This window comes from Westerdykella ornata (assembly GCF_010094085.1).
Source record: "Westerdykella ornata strain CBS 379.55 unplaced genomic scaffold EI97scaffold_3, whole genome shotgun sequence".
NCBI lineage: Eukaryota > Fungi > Ascomycota > Dothideomycetes > Pleosporales > Sporormiaceae > Westerdykella > Westerdykella ornata.
The window spans coordinates 175,399-196,911 of record NW_022986853.1 but is presented as its reverse complement, the minus strand read 5'-3'; the positions used below and the strand labels follow the sequence as shown (position 1 = coordinate 196,911).

Genomic DNA, 21,513 nt, shown 5'->3' with positions numbered 1-21,513 from the left:
GCAAAAGAGGCGCAGCTCGTATTGGAGATGAGGAGTTACCCCTCTTATTATTAGCGCCGTTGCCTAACCCTTTTTTTATTAATCGCCCGAGAAATTCTGGGGCCGATTTCACTTGGCGATGACCCTCAAGATGCTACTCCAAAATCGCTGATTATTACTGTGTAGGTATTGTTTCGCAAGCAGCCGCCCAGGTCCGCTGGCCCGGGTGACTCGGAATCGCTGCAGCTATTTACTTAGAGGCGGCGCAGTCGACTTTCTGGTATGCTCGCTATTATTGAGTGGTATGTACAGCCCTGGAGTAGATGTGCCCTTCCAATTAATGAGTGCCGTCGCATGTGACATGGTCCGTAAGAGCCGCGCCAAGCCGGGCCTTTAGCTTATCGACAGCCCTGAAGGCGTCTCCCGAGGTCGCAACATCAGACATCACCGTTTGGACTCAATTCACCGCGGACATGCGCAGAGATCTACTGATATCTATCCATTCCAAATAGCTCACGCCATACGACGGGTGTTATTGCCTTCTTCTTCTGTGTCGGCATCAGGCCCTTTCTAAGCCCTATCATCATCGATGCGTCTCGTTGAATTCTACCTTGGTACTCTTCCAGCTCTTTGCGAGCAACCATGACCGTGGCGGAAAGGATGGCGCACAAGAAACTCAGAGTAGTGTCGGTCGTGGCGGCGACCGCTGTGTCACTTGCTTGTGGGACAAACGTGGGTTTGGTTTACCTACTTGAGGTTGCAATACAAGCTAATCAAATACCCACAGTATGCCTACTCAGCCTGGGCGCCGCAGTTCGTCATATCCCCGTACCTTTCGACGCCTGATGGCTGATAGATTCAGATTCGCCGAGAGGATGAAGCTCTCCGCGACGGAGAGCAATGTCATTGTACGCCGATCCTCCGCCCTTCTTCGTCCCCGTGATTCTTATACGAATAGGGCACAAGTGCGAATATTGGGATGTACGCCTCAGGAATCCCCATGGGATTCATCACAGATAGGAGGAGTCCACGGCTCGCTGCGTCGGTTGGCATGCTTGCACTAGGACTCGGCTACTTCCCCATTCACCGTGGTATGTTGGATACCTATCGACACCCCCAGAACTTCTCTCACCCACACTCTTCATAGATAGGTTTGCTAACCTGAGAAAGCGTATGAGAATGGCGTCGGATCTATGAGTGTCGGGTTAATCTCCTTCTTCTCCTTCTTGACCGGCGTGGGGAGCTGCGCTTCATTCCAGGCCGCCTTGAAGATTGGTGAGCTCAATGTCCCAGACTGTTGGAACCCCTTTGCTGAATGAGACAGCAACTCTGAATTGGCCGACACACCGCGGGACGGCGACAGCCTTTCCGCTGGCGGCATTCGGTCTAAGCGCTTTCTTTTACACGCTTATAGGCGGGTTTGCCTTCCCTGGAGATACCGGCGCTTTCCTTCTCCTGCTTTCCTTGGCCACATCGCTCCTTGTCCTTGTCTCCATACCGTTCCTCCACGTTGTCGATCAGCAAAGGGGCACGAGCTACGCTGCGCTTCCCACGATCGACCGACCGCGGCGTGACTCAAACCTGCTGCGTCGAACCAAGTCTAGTTCAAGCAAGTATAGCAGCACTGCAGCCCCTCCACGAGAGCCGAGTAAGTGCTTTGATTCATCTTGTTTGCTTGGCCCCTTGTCAGCAGCCAACCGCAACCAGCAGATAATGACGAACAAACTCGTGCATCAGACGAAAGTTCTTCCCTCCTATCCATACCTGGGGACATTTTGGAATCTCCTGAGGAACCTGCGAATCAATCAACTCAACGCTCACAATGGATAGATGTTACGGGCCTGGAGTTGCTCACCAAGATTGAGTTCTGGCAGCTGTGGATCCTCCTGGGGTTGTTGACTGGCGTCGGTCTAATGACCATCAAGTATGGTCACGTCGTCCCTCTCTATCGTACTCACTGACCTTCTCAGTAACATCGGTCACGACGTACAAGCCCTGTGGAACCACTATGATGACTCAGCGAGCAAGGAGTTCGTCGCCAAACGGCAGCTGATTCATGTGTCTGTTATTTCGTTGGGAAGCTTCTTCGGGAGGCTCCTCTCCGGAATAGGGTCCGACCTCATCGTAAAACGCCTGGGCATGTCTCGATTCTGGTGTGCCGGCGCTTCCGCCGCAATCTTCATGGTCGCTCAGCTTTGCGCCATGCGACTGGAGAACCCCAATCTCCTTTGGACCGTGTCAGGCCTCACTGGCCTTGCGTATGGTGTCCTTTTTGGGGTCTTCCCGGCCCTGGTGGTGGATGCGTTTGGTCCTGCCGGATTTGCCGTCAACTGGGGATTCATGACGCTGGCGCCTGTTGTCAGCGGCAACATATACAATCTCTTCTATGGGGCGGTGTTTGATGCTCATTCGGAGAGGCAGCCAGGCGGAGAGAGGATTTGCCTCGAAGGGCTCGCCTGCTACCGTACGGCCTATTACGTGACCTTTGCATCTAGCATATTGGGCGTTGTGGCGTGTGTCTGGGGCATTAGACATCAGCATAAGGTCCGGAGGAGACGCGAAGAGGAGGAGACGCATCGTGATGCATAGCTATAGTGATTGTGTTGCATTTCCTCAGATATAGAACCTGGAATGAGAGACACTTGAGATGAATGAAAAGATGGACTCAACTTCGACCTCAAAGTCCTCTAATGCGAAATCTAGATCGATTGGCCACTTTTTTATGACTCCCGCAGGTCAGTGTTCGGCATGGAAATATTACCATCCAAACTGTCTTTATGATTGCATTATCTCTCACAGGGATTCGTAGACTTCATCATGCTTCTCTACTGCGCCTTGCCACATCCGATTGAACACTACGCCCGCAATTGGTCTGTAGGTCAGATTACCTGCTCGGTGCAACTGGATTAACTACCATCGGACAATGCTATAAGTAGAGCTTCCTATTAGCAGATAGAGTCGCTGGAAAGCCATTTGCAAGGCGTATTATATTGCTATGCCTCCTAGCTGTTCCGATAGACGTGGAAGCCAGGGGAGCTTGAAACTTGAGCGGCGGTTATCGAAACCCACGGGAAGTCAGCAGTATTCATGGCAGAAGCTCCAAGTTTCTTTCCGAATGACGGCACAGAGATGTACCATGCAACTTCAGTATGTATGTACACAAGCAATACAAGTCCTTCGCATGACTCGGTCCCTCCCTCGTTCTATGAAAGCCATATAGTGATACCACTCTATCCTGAAAGGTATACCTACCTTGTCTAGTGTCCCCACGGCAACTGTACTAATCCTCCAGCTTTACCCAACCTTATGTGATGGTCCGATTCATCTCCGTTGCCTCGTCAGTTGGGCTTCCTCCGAACATCACCGAGCTGTGAACCATCCCAAACCTCGAACACATTCCTCACACTGCCTAGCGGATAGGAGAGAACGCGCACGTCATGAGGTTTGCCTACCCCGAGAAAGGTTTTCCATAGTGGGCTGAACCCGCAGCCGCTCAGCAAGGTAATCTCTCCAAGATTGTGCCAGCTGGTCACGATGATGGAAGTGGAAGCCTCATCCTCGCCCCGCTCAATCCTCGCTTCATACTCGGTGCAGCAAAAGGAGCACTGATGGAGTGATATGTTTGTCCGGGGCGGAGGGTCATCCAAATCTTCGATGTCAATATCAGACTCCAAGTCGCTCTCATATGCCGAACTGCCATAGTGCTTCCGATAATCGCGTCTTAAGATGAGTCGATCTACGAATCCCATGTCATACCACGGTTCTCTCCGCCGGGTAGCGGAAACATGCTTGCATATATCGAGATCGGAGTTGAGGAGTGAGCTGAAGTGCACGTTCCCATCTTCGGGAGGGAAGAGAACGGTGTAAGTGCATCGCAATAGAAGATAACCGGCTACGATGCGTGGTGCTATGGCCACCAGCACGCACTTCTCGGTTTCGGTGTTGGAGTCAGGGTCTCTGAATCTGAGGTTGCGGTAGATGACATCTGTGTACTCGTCCAGCAAGATGTCTCCAATCTCGCGGTCGGCATGTCTGTCCAACACGTATCTGACGACGACGTGGAGCCACTCGACTACATAACCAAATCGCGAATACAGTGGTGTGCAGACGACAGGTTCGGGGTGCTCAGTCGGACCAGGTTCGTGAGTTGAGTTAGTTGGCTCCAGGTTCTCGAGACAAGTGCAGTTCAAGATGGAGAGCAGCTCAGCACACTCGGATGCATCGTGCATCAGAGCGCACCACGAGTCGTTGCCCAGCACATTCAGCGAGCCGGGGCATGAAAGCGTGAAGGAGGCTGCTGAGCTTGGCGGAAGAAATGTTACAATGCGTTGAACAAGTTCAATCGGTAGCTCAAGCAATGACGAGCGTGGTGGACGTACTGAGGCGTGGTCAACTTCCATGCTAAAGATGGGGAATTCGTAACGATGAGGTTCCAATAATAATATAATGCTGAAATGCTATGGTACTCTGACGATGTAGTGTGAAACAACTTGAATCGTAGAGATAGTCTAGACTATAGCTACCAGTCCACGAAATGGAGCCTTTCCACTTCAAGGCAAGCGGGAAGTCGGCGTTTGCTGCGGGCCGTCGGACTTTCCAGAACCGACTTTCTTGGCAACGGCCGTGGACGCGTCGGGTGAGGACGGCAACCCACGCAGCCTCTTCACTGTTTCCGCGCCCGCCTCCTTTTCCATCATAATAATCCATCCAATTCCGGGCGACGCATTATTATTCGATGAAACCCAAGGACGGAACTCGTGTTGATCTCATCTGGGCCAAGAGTACATGCCAAGGTCGACACGTCTGATGTGATTAGCGGTCAACCACACGGACCATGCATATCCAATCCCCTTCCCTCGCAGAGGGCCCTCTCTTTCTCATAACACCCGACCAGTTCTCTCCTTGATGCCCGGCATATGGTAAATCCTCGCACTGCTCCATGTAACCCGGGTCTGCGAGGTCTGGAGCTGCCTTCGTTCTATTCGTTCCTTAACCTCGTGTGGAATGTTGGCGCCGAGACTGGGAATACGAGTATTGCGAGCCTTCAGGCATCAGCCACCCCTTACACGACTATTCAAAGACCCCTAGTCTGGCAACTTCACAACCCTATTCGAACCGCGTTTGACTTCAGTCTCTTGTCTGCTCACCTTTTGCCACAATGGCTTCGCCTGAGAAAGGTGAACACCTACCAACTTCAGCAATCGAGCAGGATGGAAACACCGTGGTCATGACAGAAGCTGCAAACGGCGAGTTGGCCAAATCCAACCATGGCGGGAAAGAGAAGGAAAAGACGAAAAACGAGAAGCCGCAGGCAAACCTAGGAAACTACTTCGTACGTGTCTCGAACTGCAATCCGTATTCGTTCCTTCCACTTCTGACGAACCAAAATCAGCGCGTTCTAGCGTACGGCACCAGACTGGATTTCTGCCTCATGCTCGTTTCATGCCTCACATCCATCGGAGCGGGTGTAGCCATGCCACTCATGAACATTGTCTTTGGTAGGCAGGCCGTGGCGTGCCAATTTCTTCTCCCTAACCTTCTTATTAGGATCACTGGTTGGTGACTTTACAAACTACTTTTTGCCAAATACGACCGTCACAAAACAGCAATTCCAGTCGTCTGTCAATAAGAATGCGTAAGAGATTTCTAGTTGTGTATACGCACCTTGATAAAGCTAATCACCCCGTAGCCTCTACATTGTCTATCTGTTCATCGGAAAATTCGTCCTCTCGTATTTATCGATGGTACTGGCATCTTCACAGCCTTTGGATTCTTAACTCACCTATCCAGTTCACAATTCGTATCAGCGGGCTCAGAATCTCTGCAGCCTTGCGACTGGCATACCTTCGCGCGACGTTTGCTCAGCCAGTGAGCCGCATCGATACCGTATCCCCCGGAAAAGTCTCGACGCGAATCACCACGTCGGCAAACACAATCCAACTATCCGTGTCCCAGAGCTTTGCAATGTTGTTCCAATCATTAGCGTTCACCGTCGGACTATATGTCGTGTCCTTTGTCAAAAGCTGGTTGCTGACCTTCGTTGCGAGCGCGGCTCTGCCGTTCATCCTTATCGTGTACGGGGGTTTGGTACCTCCGTTCATCAAACTGCACAAGGTCACCGAGGCCTACCACGAGGATGCGTCGGCTCTCGCCTTTGAGATCTTCTCTTCTATCCGCGTTGTCGTAGCATTTGGGGCCCAAACCAAGCTAGAGTCTCAGCACGCGGCTCTGCTGGACAAGGCGGCGAAGAATGAGAAGAAGGCGGCGCCTTTAATGGGCTTGATGATGGTAAGTCGCTCTATAATCCCTCTCTTCGCAAAACACTGACTGTCTATCAGTCGCCCTCAATGCTGTCCATGTATGGCATGTTCGGTCTGACCTTCTGGTTTGGCATCCGGCAGTATTCGCGAGGCCATATCGATGACGTAGGCGATATCATCGTGTAAGCGCTACTCCAATCTCTCCCATGCGTATTACATGTAGCTGAATTCATAGCGTTCTCTTCTCTGTCATGATGGCGGTCATGAACATTGGCCGGTTAGTTGGCCCAATTATAGCCATCGCGAAAGCGGCCACGGCAGCAACGGAGCTCTTCGCCACCATCGACGCCGAACGACCTCACATCGCCGGATTGAAGGACCCGGACGTCTCCGCAGACGCTGATATTCAGTTCGATGATGTTTCCTTCTCCTACCCTAGCCGGCCCAATGTCCAGATCCTTGACAACTTGAATGTCAAGTTCGAAGCTGGGAAAACTACCGCTATAGTTGGCCCTTCCGGTTCTGGAAAAAGCACCGTGGTTGCTCTTCTTCAACGGTGGTACGACTTGCTGGGAACAACCGCAAATGTCACCACAAAGGACAAGACAGAAGACAGCAAGTATACCCAGGAAGCCGAGGAACAAGAAAAAGGGCAAGGAAAGGGGGAGTCAACAGTGAGCGCTAACTCCGGCCCTGAAAAAGTGGAAGTATCGGAGCCTCATACTTGCACTGGAGCTGTCAATATTGGCGGAGTGAACCTGCGCAATGTGGACCTGAAATGGTGGAGGGCCCAGATTGGCCTTGTGCAGCAGGAGCCGTTCTTATTCAACGACACGTTGTTCAACAATGTCGCCTTTGGTCTATGTGGCACGCCGCTGAATGACGCTTCCGACGCGGAGAAGATGGCCTTGGTGGAAGAAGCCTGCAGAGAGGCGTACGCAGAGGAGTTCATATCGAAGTTGCCCGAAGGCTACCAAACCATGGTTGGAGAAAGTGGCATCAAACTCTCTGGCGGGCAGCGTCAACGAATCGCCATTGCACGAAGTATCATCAAAAAGCCTTCCATACTGATTCTTGACGAAGCCACATCAGCTATCGACGTACGCACAGAGAGGATAGTCCAGGAAGCTCTAGATCGTGTATCGAAGAACAGAACCACAATTGTCATCGCCCATCGCCTCTCTACCATTAAGAAAGCCGACAAGATCGTAGTACTTCGTAATGGCAGACTGGTGGAGGAAGGAACCCATGAGGAGCTCGTCGACATTGAAGACGGTGTCTATCATGGCTTGGTAAAATCGCAAAAACTCGCGCTCGAGGCGGAGGAAGAAGCCGGCGATGAGCCAGAGATCCATAAAACGAAAACCCGCGAGTCAGAACAGTCAACCGAGCACACGGGCGAACAACATCTTGTTGCCGAGGATCCCGAGTACAAGAATAGAGGCCTGCTGAACAGCTTCGGTCGTCTCATTGTCGAACAACGACGGCACAAGATTTTATATACCCTCGCCATCCTAGGAATCTTGGGAGCGGGTGCCGTCTATCCTCTTCAAGCATGGATCTTTTCGAATGTGATCCAAGTTTTCACATACACAGGGGAGAAGTTCGTTAAAGACGGCAATTTTTGGTCGGGAATGTTTGGTGTCGAAGCTGCTGGAGTCGGTTTGTCCTACTTCGTCTTGGGGCTCTGCGCGCATCTTATCTCGGTTGCCATAACCCGACATTATCGACAAGAATACCTATGTCATATCATCCGTAAACGCATACCCTTCTTCGACGCCGAGGGACACTCTCCGGGTTCTCTCACTTCCAGTATCAGCTCTGACACTACGCAGTTGCAGCAGCTCATGAGCACGGAGATGTCGCTGGCGATGATTGCTGTTGTGAACCTGATTGGGTCAATCATCATCGCGTTTGTGTATGGGTGGAAATTGTCTCTTGTGGGTTTGTTTTGCGCTCTGCCACCCATTCTCCTGGCCGGATACTTCAGAATCAGCATCGAGATGAAGTTCGAACAGATGACGGCGACCGTTTTCAAAGAGAGCTCACAGTTCGCTACGGAAGCTGTTGGAGCCTTCCGCACCGTCTTGTCTCTAACGATGGAGGACATGATTGGCGATCGATACCAAAGTCTACTTCGAGCCCAGGTTAAGGAAGCTTACGGCAAGGCCAAATACGGTACCGTGATCTTCGCAGCTTCGGACAGTGTGGATCTTGCCTGTATGGCCCTCTCATTCTGGTATGGAGGGACGCTTCTCGCCTCGCGAGAGTATGATCTCATGGACTTCTTCGTTATCTATATGGCTGTGATTCAGGGAGCTCTTGCTGCTGGCCAGTGGTTCTCTCTCGCCCCAAACATGAGCCAGGCTACTGCTGCGGCCAACAGAATCTTGAGCATGCGGCCCACCAGCAGTTCGAAGGCCACTACCTATCGCCCAATCCCGGAGTCTGAGTCGCTAGGAGGCGGTGTAGAATTCCGGAATGTCTTCTTCAAATACCCGACCCGTGAAGCTCCTGTACTTTCCAATCTGAACTTAAAAATACTACCGGGGCAATTCGTTGGCCTGGTTGGGGCTTCTGGTTCCGGGAAATCGACAACCATCTCTCTTTTGGAACGTTTTTACGACGCGACGTCTGGTCAAGTTCTGTACAACGGAGAAGACATTACAACACTCGATCCAGAGGAGTACAGAAAGCGGCTCAGTCTTGTTAGCCAGGAACCCACGCTTTACGAAGGCACCATCAGAGACAATGTCGCGCTCTCCAAGGATGGTGCTACCGATGAGGAGATAGAGCTGGCTTGCAAAGATGCGCAGATCCACGAGTTTATTGTTTCGCTCCCGGACGGATACAACACGCGACTTGGGCCCAAGGGCATGTCCCTCAGTGGCGGTCAAAAGCAGCGTCTGTCACTGGCACGGGCTCTGCTTCGCAAACCTGATCTCCTGCTCCTGGATGAAGCGACCAGCTCATTGGACTCTGAAAGCGAAAAATTGGTTCAAACAGCGATCGAGCACACTGCTACCCAGAAGGGACGGACCGTCATCGCTATCGCTCACCGACTGGCTACTATTCAGAAAGCCGATGTTATCTTTGTCTTGGGCAGCGGGAAGGTGCTTGAGAAGGGTGACCATCATGCGCTGCTGCGGAAAAGGGGGATTTATTATCAAATGGTACGTCGCATATCCGATTGGTTTCACAGTCTAACACGGCACAGTGTCAAGCCCAGGCTCTTGACCGCTAGCCTTGACTACATGGCGTGTCTCGCATCTCATTTCACTTGCTTTTACACTCAATCTCTCTCCTTCAGTGCTCTTTTCTGTCATCTGTTGCTCAAGAGGACTCCTCATACGTCTGCAGTCTAAAACACTTGTAATATTCTCTAGACTCCACTCTATCTTGCACCTGGTCTGATAGAACAGTGGGGTACACGGTCGGGCAGTGCCAGTCCGATTCAGATTCTCAATATCAATATCAAAAGCCCAGTCATGTAGATAGGTAATTATGTACAAGTCTTGATTCTCGTCGTACCCAAAAGGGCTCCAGCTTGGTTACGAGTCCCTTGTGGCTGGTGGTGGCGCATGCTTTTAGCGTGGGGCCAGTGAATTGAGGCTGGGTGCTCCGCCCCCCGCCAGGCGGGGTTTGTTGATCGTTGAGAGGTTTGGCTGTACATACAACCAACTCATGAAGTAAGCCAGCCGCACATGTGCTTCATCCATGGATTTTACGGATGCCCTGCGCCGGGCTGACCGCGTCTTACACTACTATGGGCGTCACTTGTCGATTATGTGGCGCATCCCAAACCCCCTGCGTCAGCGCCAAAGGGTTCATATAAAGACCGTGTGATCCTGTTCATCTCCGACCACCCACCCCCTCCCCCCTTCCCGCTCCCTGGAAACATAAGCGCCTGCACCTTGCTGCCTCACCCATCTCCAGCTCCTCGTGTCTCCTAATCCTTTGTTTGTAAAACACAGGCAGCCATGTCTAACCAGGACTACTATGGCAATCAGAGCGGGGCTTATAATCAGGGTCCCCCGCCCCCGGCCTATAATGCATACAATCAGCAGCCGTACCAAGGTCAACAGCAGTATCATGGACAGGACCAGTATAACCAGAGCCATCATGTGAGTGCCTCAAAGACACGCTATCCCGGTCGCTTCTAACGGTGTCCAGACGGGACTTGCACCTCCTTACGGGCAGGCACCTCCGCCGCAACAGCAATACCCTCCTGGGCCATACGATCAGTCGCAGGTCTACGATCCCAACCGCGGGACCAACCCGTACCCACCGTCGCAGCAGCCGTATGGTGCTTCTCCTAACCAGGGCTATGGCAGCCAGAGTCACCAGCAGCCGAATGCCTACGACCACCAAGCCGTTCCCGGCGGTGCACCTGGAAATGCTGCCGAAGGAGAGCGCGGCCTTGGCTCCACCCTTGTTGGTAGTGTAGGAGGCGCTTTCCTAGGTCACAAGATGGGTGGTGGCGCATTGGGGACTGTCGGAGGCCTCGTCGCTGGCGCTATCGGCGCCAACATTCTGGACAGTAAGCATGACAAGTAAGCGCTGACCGATTTCCCTATATGTCGAACTCGAGCTGAGCGTTTTTCCATAGGAAGAAGAAGGAGAAGAAGCACAAGCACGGCGGTTCCCATGGTGGGTCACATCACGGGTCGTATGCAGGTTCTGCGGCTGGGCTTGGAGGGCTGTATGCCGCAAGCCATAGCAGTCATGGCAAGAAGCATAAGCACAAGCATAGGAGCCACAGCCGCGGCCGCTCCAGTAGCTCTTCTTCCAGCGACTCGGATTGAGCGCTGTGGTATGTCCTTTACTCTTCGTCGTCTGCCCGTTTCGCCTTTGCGAGTGAGACCATGGGGGGAGCAGCGTCTGAGATGCTGCCGGGTTCGGCATACTCGCTCTCCTATTTAGGAGCTGGGATATCCCTATGTTACTTGTTATGCTCGATAAGAATACTATTTCTATTAGGAAGTGCAATGACCTGTATACAACATGATACTGCTGTCCTGGAGAGCCTCTCGGTGAACGAAAATCATGGGTCGCCGCGCTAAAGGCCTTGCCTTCCTTCGCTCCGCTAGTATTTCACACATTCATGATGTTTAGGCCTCTTCTAAAAGCATACCTCGTTACCTCTGCGTCTTCTGCACCTGGCTACTAGCTGCCTATTCATCCCGCCCAAAGAGGCATAATATAAAGCTATAGACATAGGTCGTCCTGCTTGGTTGTCATATTTTTCTTTTTTCATGGCGAAATTTCACCGAAGACCGTGAGAGTAGGTGAGGCTCCTTCTTGCTACAGTTCTGTGGATTTTACATAGAGGTCTGGGTACTTACGGCGGACTATTATCAGGTGTAGTGCTAAAATTCGATTTCAAGGTAAGACTGCAAAACCTACGTACACGCAGCATAGTGTCTAGCCTACTTACGCAGTATATATACGCAGTATATGTACGCAGTAAGTACCTAGTGTATATATGCGGCAAGGACGTATACGCAGAGCAAGTACGCAGAGCAAGTACGCAGAGCAAGTACGCAGAGCAAGTACGCAGAGCGAGTACGCAGAGCAAGTACGTAGTATATATTTGTAGTATAGGTACGTAGTATATATATGCAGTGCACGTACGCAGCGCATATACGCAGTGTATATTTGCAGTATCTATATATCTAACTTATCTATCTACGCCTGCCTACCTACACTGCCTGTCTACCTATACTGCCTGCCTGTCTGTCTACCTCTTTGTCTGCGTGCACCTAGCTGCGTGCACCTGTCTGCCTGTACCTGTCTTGTTGCACCTGCCTTCCTGTATTTGCCTACCTATACTACTTTTACCTATGCTTACTTACTTATATACTTGCTATTTTAGATATCTACTATATATAAGTAGGCTAGAAACTATACTGCGTGTACATAAGTTTGCAGGTTCTCCGCACAATTGAATTTTAGCACTACACCTGATAATAGTCCGCCGTAGGTACTCTAAATTCTCAAAAAGTTTAGCGCAAAAACACCAGCCCACCCTGCGAAACTTTCGACATCGCAATTCCCCGCCTTGTCTCCCTCGTGAAGGCACTCAGGACAGAATGGTCGACGTGCTTCTTCGATTTCTGCGGCATTCTCTGCCAGATGAGCTCGCCTCCGCGCTCTCAGAAACGCTGCAGCACCTGCAGGACGGGAACTTCTCGGCCGTTTTCCAGCACCCTGAAGTGCAGCTCTTGCTAGGCCACGAGGAAAACTACGCCACGAAGGATGTTCATGTGAAGGATTTTCCCGTCTGGAGCGACTATGTATTCCACAGGCTCGGATTACTACTTTCGAAGAGGGAGAGCGAGGAGGGCGAAGAGTTGGGAATCAAGGACTTGCCCGCGTATCGTCAGCATCTTTTTCTCCTAGTCGCCATCGCATCACTATATGCATTTGTGCAGTCGAATGTAACGGGTCCGCCGCTGCCATTCAACTCTGCACAGGTCATTTTCCCGAGAGAAATCTCTTCTGATTCTGCAACGCTGGCTAGAGCAAGAGAAAAGCTTGTTGCTTCCTTGGCTGTAGACGGTATTGCGGCGTACAAGCTCACGCCGAATGTGGAGTTGCTGTGTTTGGCCGAGACCATCTTGATATGCCCGCCTATCCAGAAGAATGTTGGTCCTGCCTCAGCATGGGCAAGACTGAGGGTCGAATTCATGCATCAGCGGCTGCTGTCCGAAGTGGCACCTTCACTGCAAGAATCCATCTACGGCGGGCTGGAGGCGCTGGAGGGGGCTCTTCTGGATTCTGATGCGAAGGCGAAGATTCCGGATCTGCCCGTGCATTATCTGCTCGAACGGTCGGCCATCCATACACATCATGGGTTGGACAAGAAAGCACGGGCGGACCTGGACCGAGCAGCTGCAGAGCGCAAATTCGAATATGTCTTAACCGGTCTGATGGGCAAGAGGACCAAATTCCAGCAGAAAGACACCAGTCAGCTACTCGTCCTAGCAAAGAGCCATGGCACGGAGGCAACCACATCAGCGGATGAGGCTTCCGTCAACAAGCCCAAGAACCTGGAGCTCAATGACGATACCCTGCTAGAGAATATATCCTTTACTCAGGATCTCTCCTCGTCTGACGGCGCCGCCAAACAAGACTCCTCATCCCCCCTCCCTGCCAGTCTCGCCTCGTTGGATCCTTCCAATCAACCGCTTCTCGACCCACTGGACTCCGTCATCCTCCTCTCCCTCGCCTCCAGCATCACCAACACGAACCCTGCAGATGGCCTGACGAGAGAAGAAACTCTTCCCTACGCTACTCGTGTCCTCGAAGGCGGTAGCTCCAACTGGCAAGTCTATACTCAGGCCTTGTTGGTGAGAAGTCGCATTGAGGGGTACAAATCCCGCACAATGGAGCGAGGACTGCTTCAATTGCAAGCACTGGTCGACCAGGTCATTGCGGAGACTACATCTACACCGGATGGCGCTGTCTCCTCGTCCGACACCAACGGCACTTCCACGGACACTTCCGGACCAGTCACCTCGTTCCTCCCAAAAGCCAAACCAGAAGAATCAGCGCCCGTCCAAGATCGCCTCGCATACGTCTTCTCCCTTTCCACTCCTACACGATGGGATATTGAGGCCGAGCTGGCCGCTCGCTGGGTCAGTGTGGGTGGTCTGCGCTCCGCCCTGGAAATCTACGAGCGCCTGGAGATGTGGGCCGAAGCCGCCCTCTGCTGGGCCGCTACGGACAAGGAAGAGAAAGCCAAACAGATTGTCCGGAGGCAGCTCTTCCATGCCACTGCCGGCGCAGAGAAGGATGACGTCGCAGATGTCGAGGAGGAGAAGTGGGAGGGTCCAGAGCGGGATCCGCCTCCCGCTGAAGCGCCGCGCCTGTACTGCATCCTGGGCGATATCGATCGCGATTTGAGCATGTACGAAAAGGCATGGGAGGTATCCGGGCGGCGGTACGCCCGCGCCCAACGCTCGCTGGGAAGACAGTACTTTGCGCAGAGGGAGTATGAGAAGGCGGCCGAGGCGTATGCGCTCAGTCTGAAGATCAACGCGCTTAGTCACCCGAGCTGGTTTGCGTTGGGGTGCGCGTATCTGGAGCTGCAACGGTTCAAGGATGCGGTGGAGGCGTTTTCGCGCTGTGTCCAGCTCGACGATGAGGATGCGGAGGCATGGAGTAATCTCGCGGCTGCGCTGCTGCATCTTCGGCCGAAGAAGAAGGCAGCAACTGAGGAAACGGAGGGTAAGTCGCGAGAGAAGGAAGAGGGAGAAGAACGTCCAACCACGGAGGAAAAAGAAGAGCAGACAATCACGCCTCACCCGCGACGTGACGCCCTCCGAGCCTTCAAGCGCGCTGCGAACCTCAAGCACGACAACGCGCGCATCTGGTCCAACGTGCTCGCCGTGGCGGCATCCACCAACCCCCCAAGCTGGCAGGATGTCATCACCGCGCAACGTCGCATCTGCGAGTTGCAAGGCCCGACGGAGGGGGAAAAGTGCATCGACGTCGAGATCCTCGACATGCTGGTCATGCACGCCGTCAACGAGGTGCGAGAGCAGCAGCAGCAGCAAGGACAGCAGCAGGAAAGCTTGGAAGCTGTCATGAGCCGCCCCGGTTTGCCCCGTCTGGTGCAGGAGCTGGTGGAGAAGTCCATCAAGCCGCTCATTACAGCTTCACCGAAACTGTGGACCATACTTGCTACGCTGTACTTGCACACGAATCGTCCGTCGTCGGCGCTGGAGGCCCACGAGAAGGCGTGGCGAGCCGTGACGTCGCAGCCCAAGTGGGAGAGTGCGGGCGAAGCATCATGGAACGCGGTCGTGGACCAGACGATCGATTTGGTGGATGCGTACGAGTCGTTGGGGCCGAGGGAGCGGACAGAGGGTCTGGCGGCGGGAACTGGGGAGCTGGTGGCCAAGGATTGGAAGTTCAAGGCGAGGAGCGCGATTAGGAGCGTCATGGGGAAGGGGAAGGAGGGGTGGGAGGACAGTGGGGGGTGGGAGAGGCTCAAAGAGAGGATGGAGGAGTTGAAAGGGGGTAATTGATTGGGATACAAAGGGAGCATAGACGGCGTTGGATAGACGGAAGAATATCACACAAAAGTTGGTTGGTTCACAAAATCGAGGCTGGTCGGTGGTTAAGTCCTTCATTCGTGTGTGTCGTTCTCTAGTGCAGCCATATTGAGGACTTTCCCGGTACACCCGTCACGATAGGATTCCAAGGTTTTCCATCAATCCACCACATCTATCCGAATTCCAGAACGGAATCCCAGCTCACCATTCATCTACCCATGCCTTCTATCCCACATCACCCTCACGGCCTACAACCTCCAACACTCGGCACTCCGAATCCGCCGATCCATCCTCCCCAACCCATCAACAAGCACCTCCTTGTCCTTCTCCCCAAGTTCAACCCACATGGCCCCCTTGCTCTTGCTGCTACTACAACCCACCTCGCTGTAGAACGCGCACCGGAACCCTTTCTCGACGCTCAACGAGCGCGTAGCCTCGTCCCAGTTCCCAAAGAGGTTGGACATGTCGATGCAGAAGCCTCTACCGGGGTAGTTCCCCGGCAGGGCGATCCAGTCTTGATGGTTGCGGTTTTGGCCTCCGCTGGGCCGGTTGGGTTGCTTGTAGAGGGTGGCGGCGCGGTCGTCCTGGGCGGTGACGGGTGCGGCGATGGAGTGAGCGTTGGTCTGTGAAAAGGATGTGGTGTGTTAGTGGTAGTGGGCCCTCGTGATTTGGGTTGTGGGCGCGGTAATGTGTGTGCGTCTTGTGTATGGGAGGGAGTATGTATACGTACTGGGACATTGATACCGGTCGCCTTTGCGGAGACGGCGGTTCGCTCGTCTGGGGCCGTGGCAGCTGGCAAGCCGGACGCAGTGGTAGCCAGGAAGGCGGAGAGCAAGACGGAGGAACGCATGGTGAAGGTTGTGGAAGGCAAAAGGTTGTGCGGTTGACTGTAGGGTTGAAGCGAGAAGATCTGGCGGTGGGATTTGTTTTATGTACTCAGAGCGGACCGCTTTGGGGAGACGGTGAAAGTGTGGGTAGTGACGGAAGTCGTCTCTTGGGCATGAACATTCACGACTCGTCTGTGCGCCCGCCTTTGTAGCGGTCAAAGGCCGCCTTGTCCTATTAGCACGAGACCCATTTGCACTTAACACGATCACCGCTGACCGACAAATTGCTACGTCATGTGTTGAGCACCTGGTACCAATTCAGGTTTGAGAAGTGAATGGCTATGTACATAGGATTGTGATGACTTAAGGGACATATCAGGGTCATGATCTAAGTACAAGTCCCCTAGTCATCCTCCGGTCGCTGACAGTCCAGCCCACGGAGCTTCCGAGCGAGCAGGCTCTCCCCAGCTCTAGCCGGCCCATGAGACCCTTGAACATTAGAGCCCACACTTCTCTTGCTGAAGCTGGTCAAGGGTCCGCTGGTCGACGGGAGAGAACCACTATCTGTATCTGCTCGGGAGCGATCAGACTCGGTATAAGATGCAAAGGGACTGCTAGAGTTCATATCCGTGGGGGAAACGGCATCCCCGGGTAGACTAAGAACGCCTGTGCCAGACAGGATGAAGCGGGTGGGCGGCAAGGAGGAAATGGGCGCAAATGTCATGTGTGCTGTTGCTCCACTGAACTGTTGCAGCGCAACGGGTGGGAACACCGAACGCTGCTCAGACCCTTGTTGCGAAAGTGGAAATCCGGCACTCCTTCGACGGCGAGCCTTCTCCGCAATTACGCTTTCCGCGATTACTTGTGCTGAGGCCATCGAAGCAGTGTTTGCGGCCAACGTGTCCCGCTGCGGCTTGTACGTGCTGTACTTTGGGTACGGCAGCTGGATCTCATTCCGTAGCTTCTCCTTGTCATCGGGGACACGGTTTGCAAAGACGACTCTGATGCTCTTATAAAGGTAGAAGCGGCCCTTCGATGGACAACATATGTGCAGGTGAATCAGATAACGGAGTATGGGGCGGTCATTGGGATCCTCGCTGCCGGTGAGGGCGGCTTCTGGGCGGTCGGTCCCCAAGTTTTTCCGGTTGGCCAAGGGCATGTCGATGATAGGGCCAGCGGAGTAGCTCCGCTGCCTTATGAACGTCTTCTGGCCGGGCTCCATGTCGGACAGGTCATAAGGAACAAGAAAGAGCTTGACGGCCGTCTTGTTTGGGTTCTGGATGATGATCTGAAGTTGGCCCTGCTGAGGGATCCGGTAGCTGCCACCAGGGGGCGCCCTAGGTGAATTGGACCTTCTCTTATGCTTCTCCCGCCGTCGTACTCCATCGTTCGACAGAGTGGGCCCTTGACAGTCGGTCCCAGGCTGCTCGACTTCATCGGCCATAGGTTGGGGGATCGTGTGTCGCCTCTTCCTCTTCGACTCCTGGCCGTCTTCAGGGTTTGGAAGAGTGTTTTCCAAGTCGATCAGGCCTACGTAGGGACTTGGAGAGTTGTCAGCTATCCGACTGTTGCCGCCCCCATAGCTATAGAAGACGGCTGGGAAGGGAACCGTCACGTGAGGTGGACAGCGCAAGCTAGGTTTACACTGCCCCTTACCAAGGACGCCTATCCGAGCCACAAAGTTCAGCGGACGGGAGGGCGTTGTTGACATTCTCCCACGGAGGATGGACTCTTCATAGGACCCTACCATGGGTGCGTGGTGCAGCGGCGACGCTTCAGAGAAGGACGGTCTTTGGGGAGACATGGATGGGGTTTGCGGACTGGAGTGTGGTTGGAACGCATTAAACCCTGTCACTGACCGCCTGGGCTGATGGGCTTGATATGGCATTGCGCCTCCCCTCCTCCATTGCTGGTCGGACTCTGAACCTGGCAGGTGCCTGGATTGGTACGTCTGGAACGACTTGGGAGAGAATGTGTGTCTTCTACTCCTCCTTTCGGGACTGGTTGACGATTGTCTGGACGACGGTCTGGAGGTGAAATCCAAGTCGGTATTGTTCGACTGCTGAACCAAGGGGCTCGTCGGGGGCATCAGGAAAAAAGGAAATGCAGGGATGGATTGCGAGCCGGCCCTAGTCCTCAGGCTCTGGCGGCCCTCGTAGGGCCCAAGCGGAGCTTGTGAGAATTCATTACGGGCGGCAGGCGCTGCACTGGAAGGGAACGATGGATGCCAGGGTGCCACTGGAGAGGTCGCCAATGGTGGGCCTGAGGCTACTACTGAGCCATCATTGTGCTTAGGGACAACCTTTTCATTAAAGTCGCCCGAATGAAAGGCAGATCGCGGGCGCTCGATTTGTATGCCTGCAGCTTCATGATGGCAGAAAGGGTCAGGACTGGATGGACGAGACGTCCGGCGTTCGGTGGATATACGACGCAGGGTCATGGGGCGATCTCGCGACTCGGATCGGGGAGTAGGGCTCTTGGAGGAAGGTGTGGGTTGACGTGGGTGCACATCAGGAACTGATATCTGGGCCGGCGTCTGAATAGCTTCTCTCGAGGCGTGCAAAGCGGGAGCACGGCTCGAAGAGTGCCGCTGTGACCACGAGGGGCTGTTCGCTCTCTTGATACGCTCAATCAATTCAAGACGGTTGAGCGCAGAGGGCTTCCCATCATGCCTGAGAAGGGTGGGGTCAAAAGCCCCATCCTGTTCGGTCCTCGAAGTGGTTTGCAAATAGAGTCGACCAGAATAGTTCAGTGGTGAGGACTCATTGGAGGCATGGTCGCCGGCCGCAGGGCTCTTGGGCGAGGAATCCAGGTGGTCATGGAAGACGGGCATGATCAGGGCTCGTTCTTGGGAGGAGTAGGCATAGGGATGTTGGTTGCGATGTGGCAAAGCGTGGAGAGGTCAAGTAGTTGTGTAGTTCAACGTTCAGAAAGGCAGCGGTGGGCCAGCGGAGGGATGGCAGGGCGCAAGGACACTTGGACAGGTCACAGAGCAGCTGGTGGCCCGGCAGACTGCGTCTGAATGCATCGGACCAAGGCCGCGAGGTGGGAGTTGTCGTGACGGGTAGTGGTGCGCTGGCACCACCACCACTGCCGCCCGGTTGACAAGCCAGAGGTGTGGTGTGTCCAGATGCGGATTTCAGTGCTGAGCGGGCAGCGAAGTGAAAGAGAATGGAAGGGAACTGTAGCAGTGCGAGTTGGTGCGAGGGGAAGGAGAGGAAGAGAGGGGTGCTCCAGGCTAAGTGAAAGGCGTCATGTCCCATCTACCTATGATTCATCCCTCAGCATGGCATTGGCGAGGAGGGTGCTTGGCCAGGGCCTGCCGGGGCGGGAAAGGCGGCAAGTCCCACAGTACTTTGTACTGTAGGCACTTGTATCTTTGCCAAGACAAGAAGCTTGCAGTTCTTCCAACGTCTCCTCCCATCCCTCGTCCATCCTACCTCCAACGACAACTTCTTGCATTGCGCATTGCAAACAGCATGGCGCCCAAACGCCCCCGCGACGACGATGCTGCCGAGTCTGTGCACAAGAAGCACAAGAAGGGCTTCCAAGTCGGGCCCGCAAACTTGCCCGACGGCATCCACAAGAGAAAAGGTATGCGCTGGCCACCCTCGCGCTTCCGCCACTGTCACTAAGCAACAAACCCCGCAGTGCAGAAAATTAAAAAGGATCTGATTCACAAGGCGAAGCTCAAGAAGGAGTATGCCAAGATCAAGTCCCAGGAACAGCCCGTGTCCCTCCAGTCCGTCTACGAGCGCGTCGCGGCGGCCAACGCCGGAGAGCCCGCTGCTTCTGCGGAGCCCGCTCCGGAGCCTACCCTCGAGCCCCATCCGGACCGCCAGAAACTGCTCGAGCAACCCTCACCCGATCCTGAAGCCGCTCCAACCCCGCCTGGCCGCAGAAAGCGACGTCCGCGGCCCCAACCCTTCAAGCGCGAGGAAGAGCTGGCTCGAAAACGGAGGGAGGAGGCAGAGGCGCGGAGGAAGGCCCGCGACGAGGCGGAGAAGGAGCGGCAGCGCAAACTGGCCGAGCGGGAGCGGTTTCGGAAAGCAATGGCTAAGGCGAGGGGCGGGCCAGGCGGGAAGAGAAAGCTGGGCCGGGAAAGCGCCGTGCTGCTGGAGAAGGTCAAACGGCTCGTGGGAAGCACCTAGGAGCAAGCCAAACTGAGGAGTTCGAAGGGAGCTGTTTCCCCCATCTCACTTTTGGGATGACAGGAAGGATGGTCGGGATGGTCGCCCACCGGAAGGCGCAGCTCAGAATGACTGTCTGATACAAGCCTGGCAATGCCGCTGCTCAAATATGCTTCCCATCAGAAGTGGAATGGAGAACCCCGAAGCGAAGATCTGGAGTTCTTATCAGGCTACCAAAGGGGGCGCAATCTACATGGACCCCTCTCTGGGGCGGAAAACGGTGGTGCAGGTACCTGCGGCCATGGTCTCGAGCAGACGGGTGGCCTCGTGCGTGGGAGGCGGCATGCTGGGCCTCGGGCGAAAAGTAGCCGCTGACAAAGAATGGAGAAATGCATCATGGGAACGAAATGGGAGATGCTGCATTTTGTCGGATCATGTATGTAATCAGCAGGCTGTGCATGCTGGTTGTGTGTGTGGGACAAGGTGACACAGGGTCTGAGTGAGCCAAATGGCGGTGACGCGTAGATGGACGTTCGGAAAAGGTGTGTGGGGTCTCAATCTGTCAGTCTGTCCTACCTAATAGGTAGTTTGACTGCAGTCAGCCTCGGCAACCGTGGCATTTGGAGCAGCTGTCCCTGCGTGTGTCGAGTCCATGAGGACGAAGACGTGAAGGCCGTGCATGTCCTGCCCAGGTGGTGTTGAGATGGGAGAAGAGCAGAGCACGCAAGTGGTGTAAGTGGATGCGATGCGATGCGATAACCCAGCCAAGGCAAGTCTAGGCGAATACATTGATGACTAAGGCTGCCGTGTAAATCTGTGTAAACTAACCTCAATATTGGATCGGCCCTGCCGAAAATGGGACCCTGGGCACGCTAGCCAAGGCGGATGGCCGCTGCCCGTTCCCCCCTCCCCCAGCCAACATCCTTGACGTCCTTTCACCACTCCCACTCCCGTCCTCACCCTTCCACCACCGTTCCCCCCAATCGCCTTTTTCAGCCTCGAATCATGCTCTCAACAACACGTTCCAACAGCTTCTCCAACAAGTCCCAGCTCCCCTCTGCCTCGTTCCACTGTTCCACGTCTTGCCGTATCGCCTCCGGACATGTGTCGTGGCCATCTCCGAATTCCCCCCTCGTCACGTCATCATGCTATTCAGGGCACCGTGTTCTGTCCCCTGGCGGCTGAAGTGCTCTGCTCAGTGATCACCAATGTCCTTTTTCCTCTGCTTCCCTTCCTAGTCAATGAGTCTACTGTG

General features: G+C 54.1%; 7 protein-coding genes across 7 annotated transcripts; 5 read left to right on the top strand and 2 right to left on the bottom strand.

Annotated features, from left to right (window-relative positions):
* The first annotated feature begins 285 nt into the window (after nucleotides 1–285).
* Nucleotides 286–2,666, top strand: EI97DRAFT_430321 (MFS general substrate transporter). The gene is made up of 8 exons (XM_033797654.1): nucleotides 286–711; nucleotides 767–792; nucleotides 842–887; nucleotides 938–1,070; nucleotides 1,150–1,254; nucleotides 1,304–1,627; nucleotides 1,687–1,903; nucleotides 1,950–2,666. Exons 1-8 carry the CDS (start codon nucleotides 640–642, stop codon nucleotides 2,566–2,568), a joined length of 1,542 nt encoding a protein of 513 aa, XP_033656765.1. The 5' UTR covers nucleotides 286–639; the 3' UTR covers nucleotides 2,569–2,666.
* A 420-nt stretch (nucleotides 2,667–3,086) lies between these two features.
* Nucleotides 3,087–4,452, bottom strand: EI97DRAFT_430320 (uncharacterized protein). The gene has a single exon (XM_033797653.1). The coding sequence runs from the start codon at nucleotides 4,377–4,379 to the stop codon at nucleotides 3,318–3,320; it is 1,062 nt and encodes a 353-aa protein (XP_033656764.1). The 5' UTR covers nucleotides 4,380–4,452; the 3' UTR covers nucleotides 3,087–3,317.
* A 201-nt stretch (nucleotides 4,453–4,653) lies between these two features.
* On the top strand, nucleotides 4,654–9,937 carry EI97DRAFT_430319 (P-loop containing nucleoside triphosphate hydrolase protein). Its single transcript, XM_033797652.1, has 8 exons — nucleotides 4,654–5,311; nucleotides 5,372–5,477; nucleotides 5,527–5,614; nucleotides 5,669–5,723; nucleotides 5,770–6,267; nucleotides 6,318–6,421; nucleotides 6,475–9,412; nucleotides 9,457–9,937. The coding sequence occupies exons 1-8, from the start codon at nucleotides 5,138–5,140 to the stop codon at nucleotides 9,481–9,483; spliced, it is 3,990 nt and encodes a 1,329-aa protein (XP_033656763.1). The 5' UTR covers nucleotides 4,654–5,137; the 3' UTR covers nucleotides 9,484–9,937.
* On the top strand, nucleotides 9,929–11,108 carry EI97DRAFT_430318 (uncharacterized protein). Its single transcript, XM_033797651.1, has 3 exons — nucleotides 9,929–10,363; nucleotides 10,413–10,792; nucleotides 10,849–11,108. The coding sequence occupies exons 1-3, from the start codon at nucleotides 10,220–10,222 to the stop codon at nucleotides 11,042–11,044; spliced, it is 720 nt and encodes a 239-aa protein (XP_033656762.1). The 5' UTR covers nucleotides 9,929–10,219; the 3' UTR covers nucleotides 11,045–11,108.
* A 1,166-nt stretch (nucleotides 11,109–12,274) lies between these two features.
* EI97DRAFT_481461 (TPR-like protein) lies at nucleotides 12,275–15,274 on the top strand (the record flags this gene model as incomplete). The annotated part of the gene is made up of 1 exon (XM_033802043.1): nucleotides 12,275–15,274. The coding sequence occupies exon 1, from the start codon at nucleotides 12,332–12,334 to the stop codon at nucleotides 15,272–15,274; it is 2,943 nt and encodes a 980-aa protein (XP_033656761.1). The 5' UTR covers nucleotides 12,275–12,331.
* Nucleotides 15,275–15,431: 157 nt separating this feature from the next.
* On the bottom strand, nucleotides 15,432–18,961 carry EI97DRAFT_498738 (uncharacterized protein; the record flags this gene model as incomplete). The annotated part of the gene is made up of 4 exons (XM_033802572.1): nucleotides 15,432–15,924; nucleotides 16,032–16,188; nucleotides 16,238–16,415; nucleotides 16,555–18,961. 4 exons carry the CDS (start codon nucleotides 18,959–18,961, stop codon nucleotides 15,550–15,552), a joined length of 3,117 nt encoding a protein of 1,038 aa, XP_033656760.1. The 3' UTR covers nucleotides 15,432–15,549.
* Nucleotides 18,962–19,607: 646 nt separating this feature from the next.
* On the top strand, nucleotides 19,608–20,279 carry EI97DRAFT_439605 (uncharacterized protein; the record flags this gene model as incomplete). The annotated part of the gene is made up of 2 exons (XM_033799567.1): nucleotides 19,608–19,722; nucleotides 19,780–20,279. 2 exons carry the CDS (start codon nucleotides 19,608–19,610, stop codon nucleotides 20,277–20,279), a joined length of 615 nt encoding a protein of 204 aa, XP_033656759.1.
* Between the last annotated feature and the right edge of the window lie 1,234 nt (nucleotides 20,280–21,513).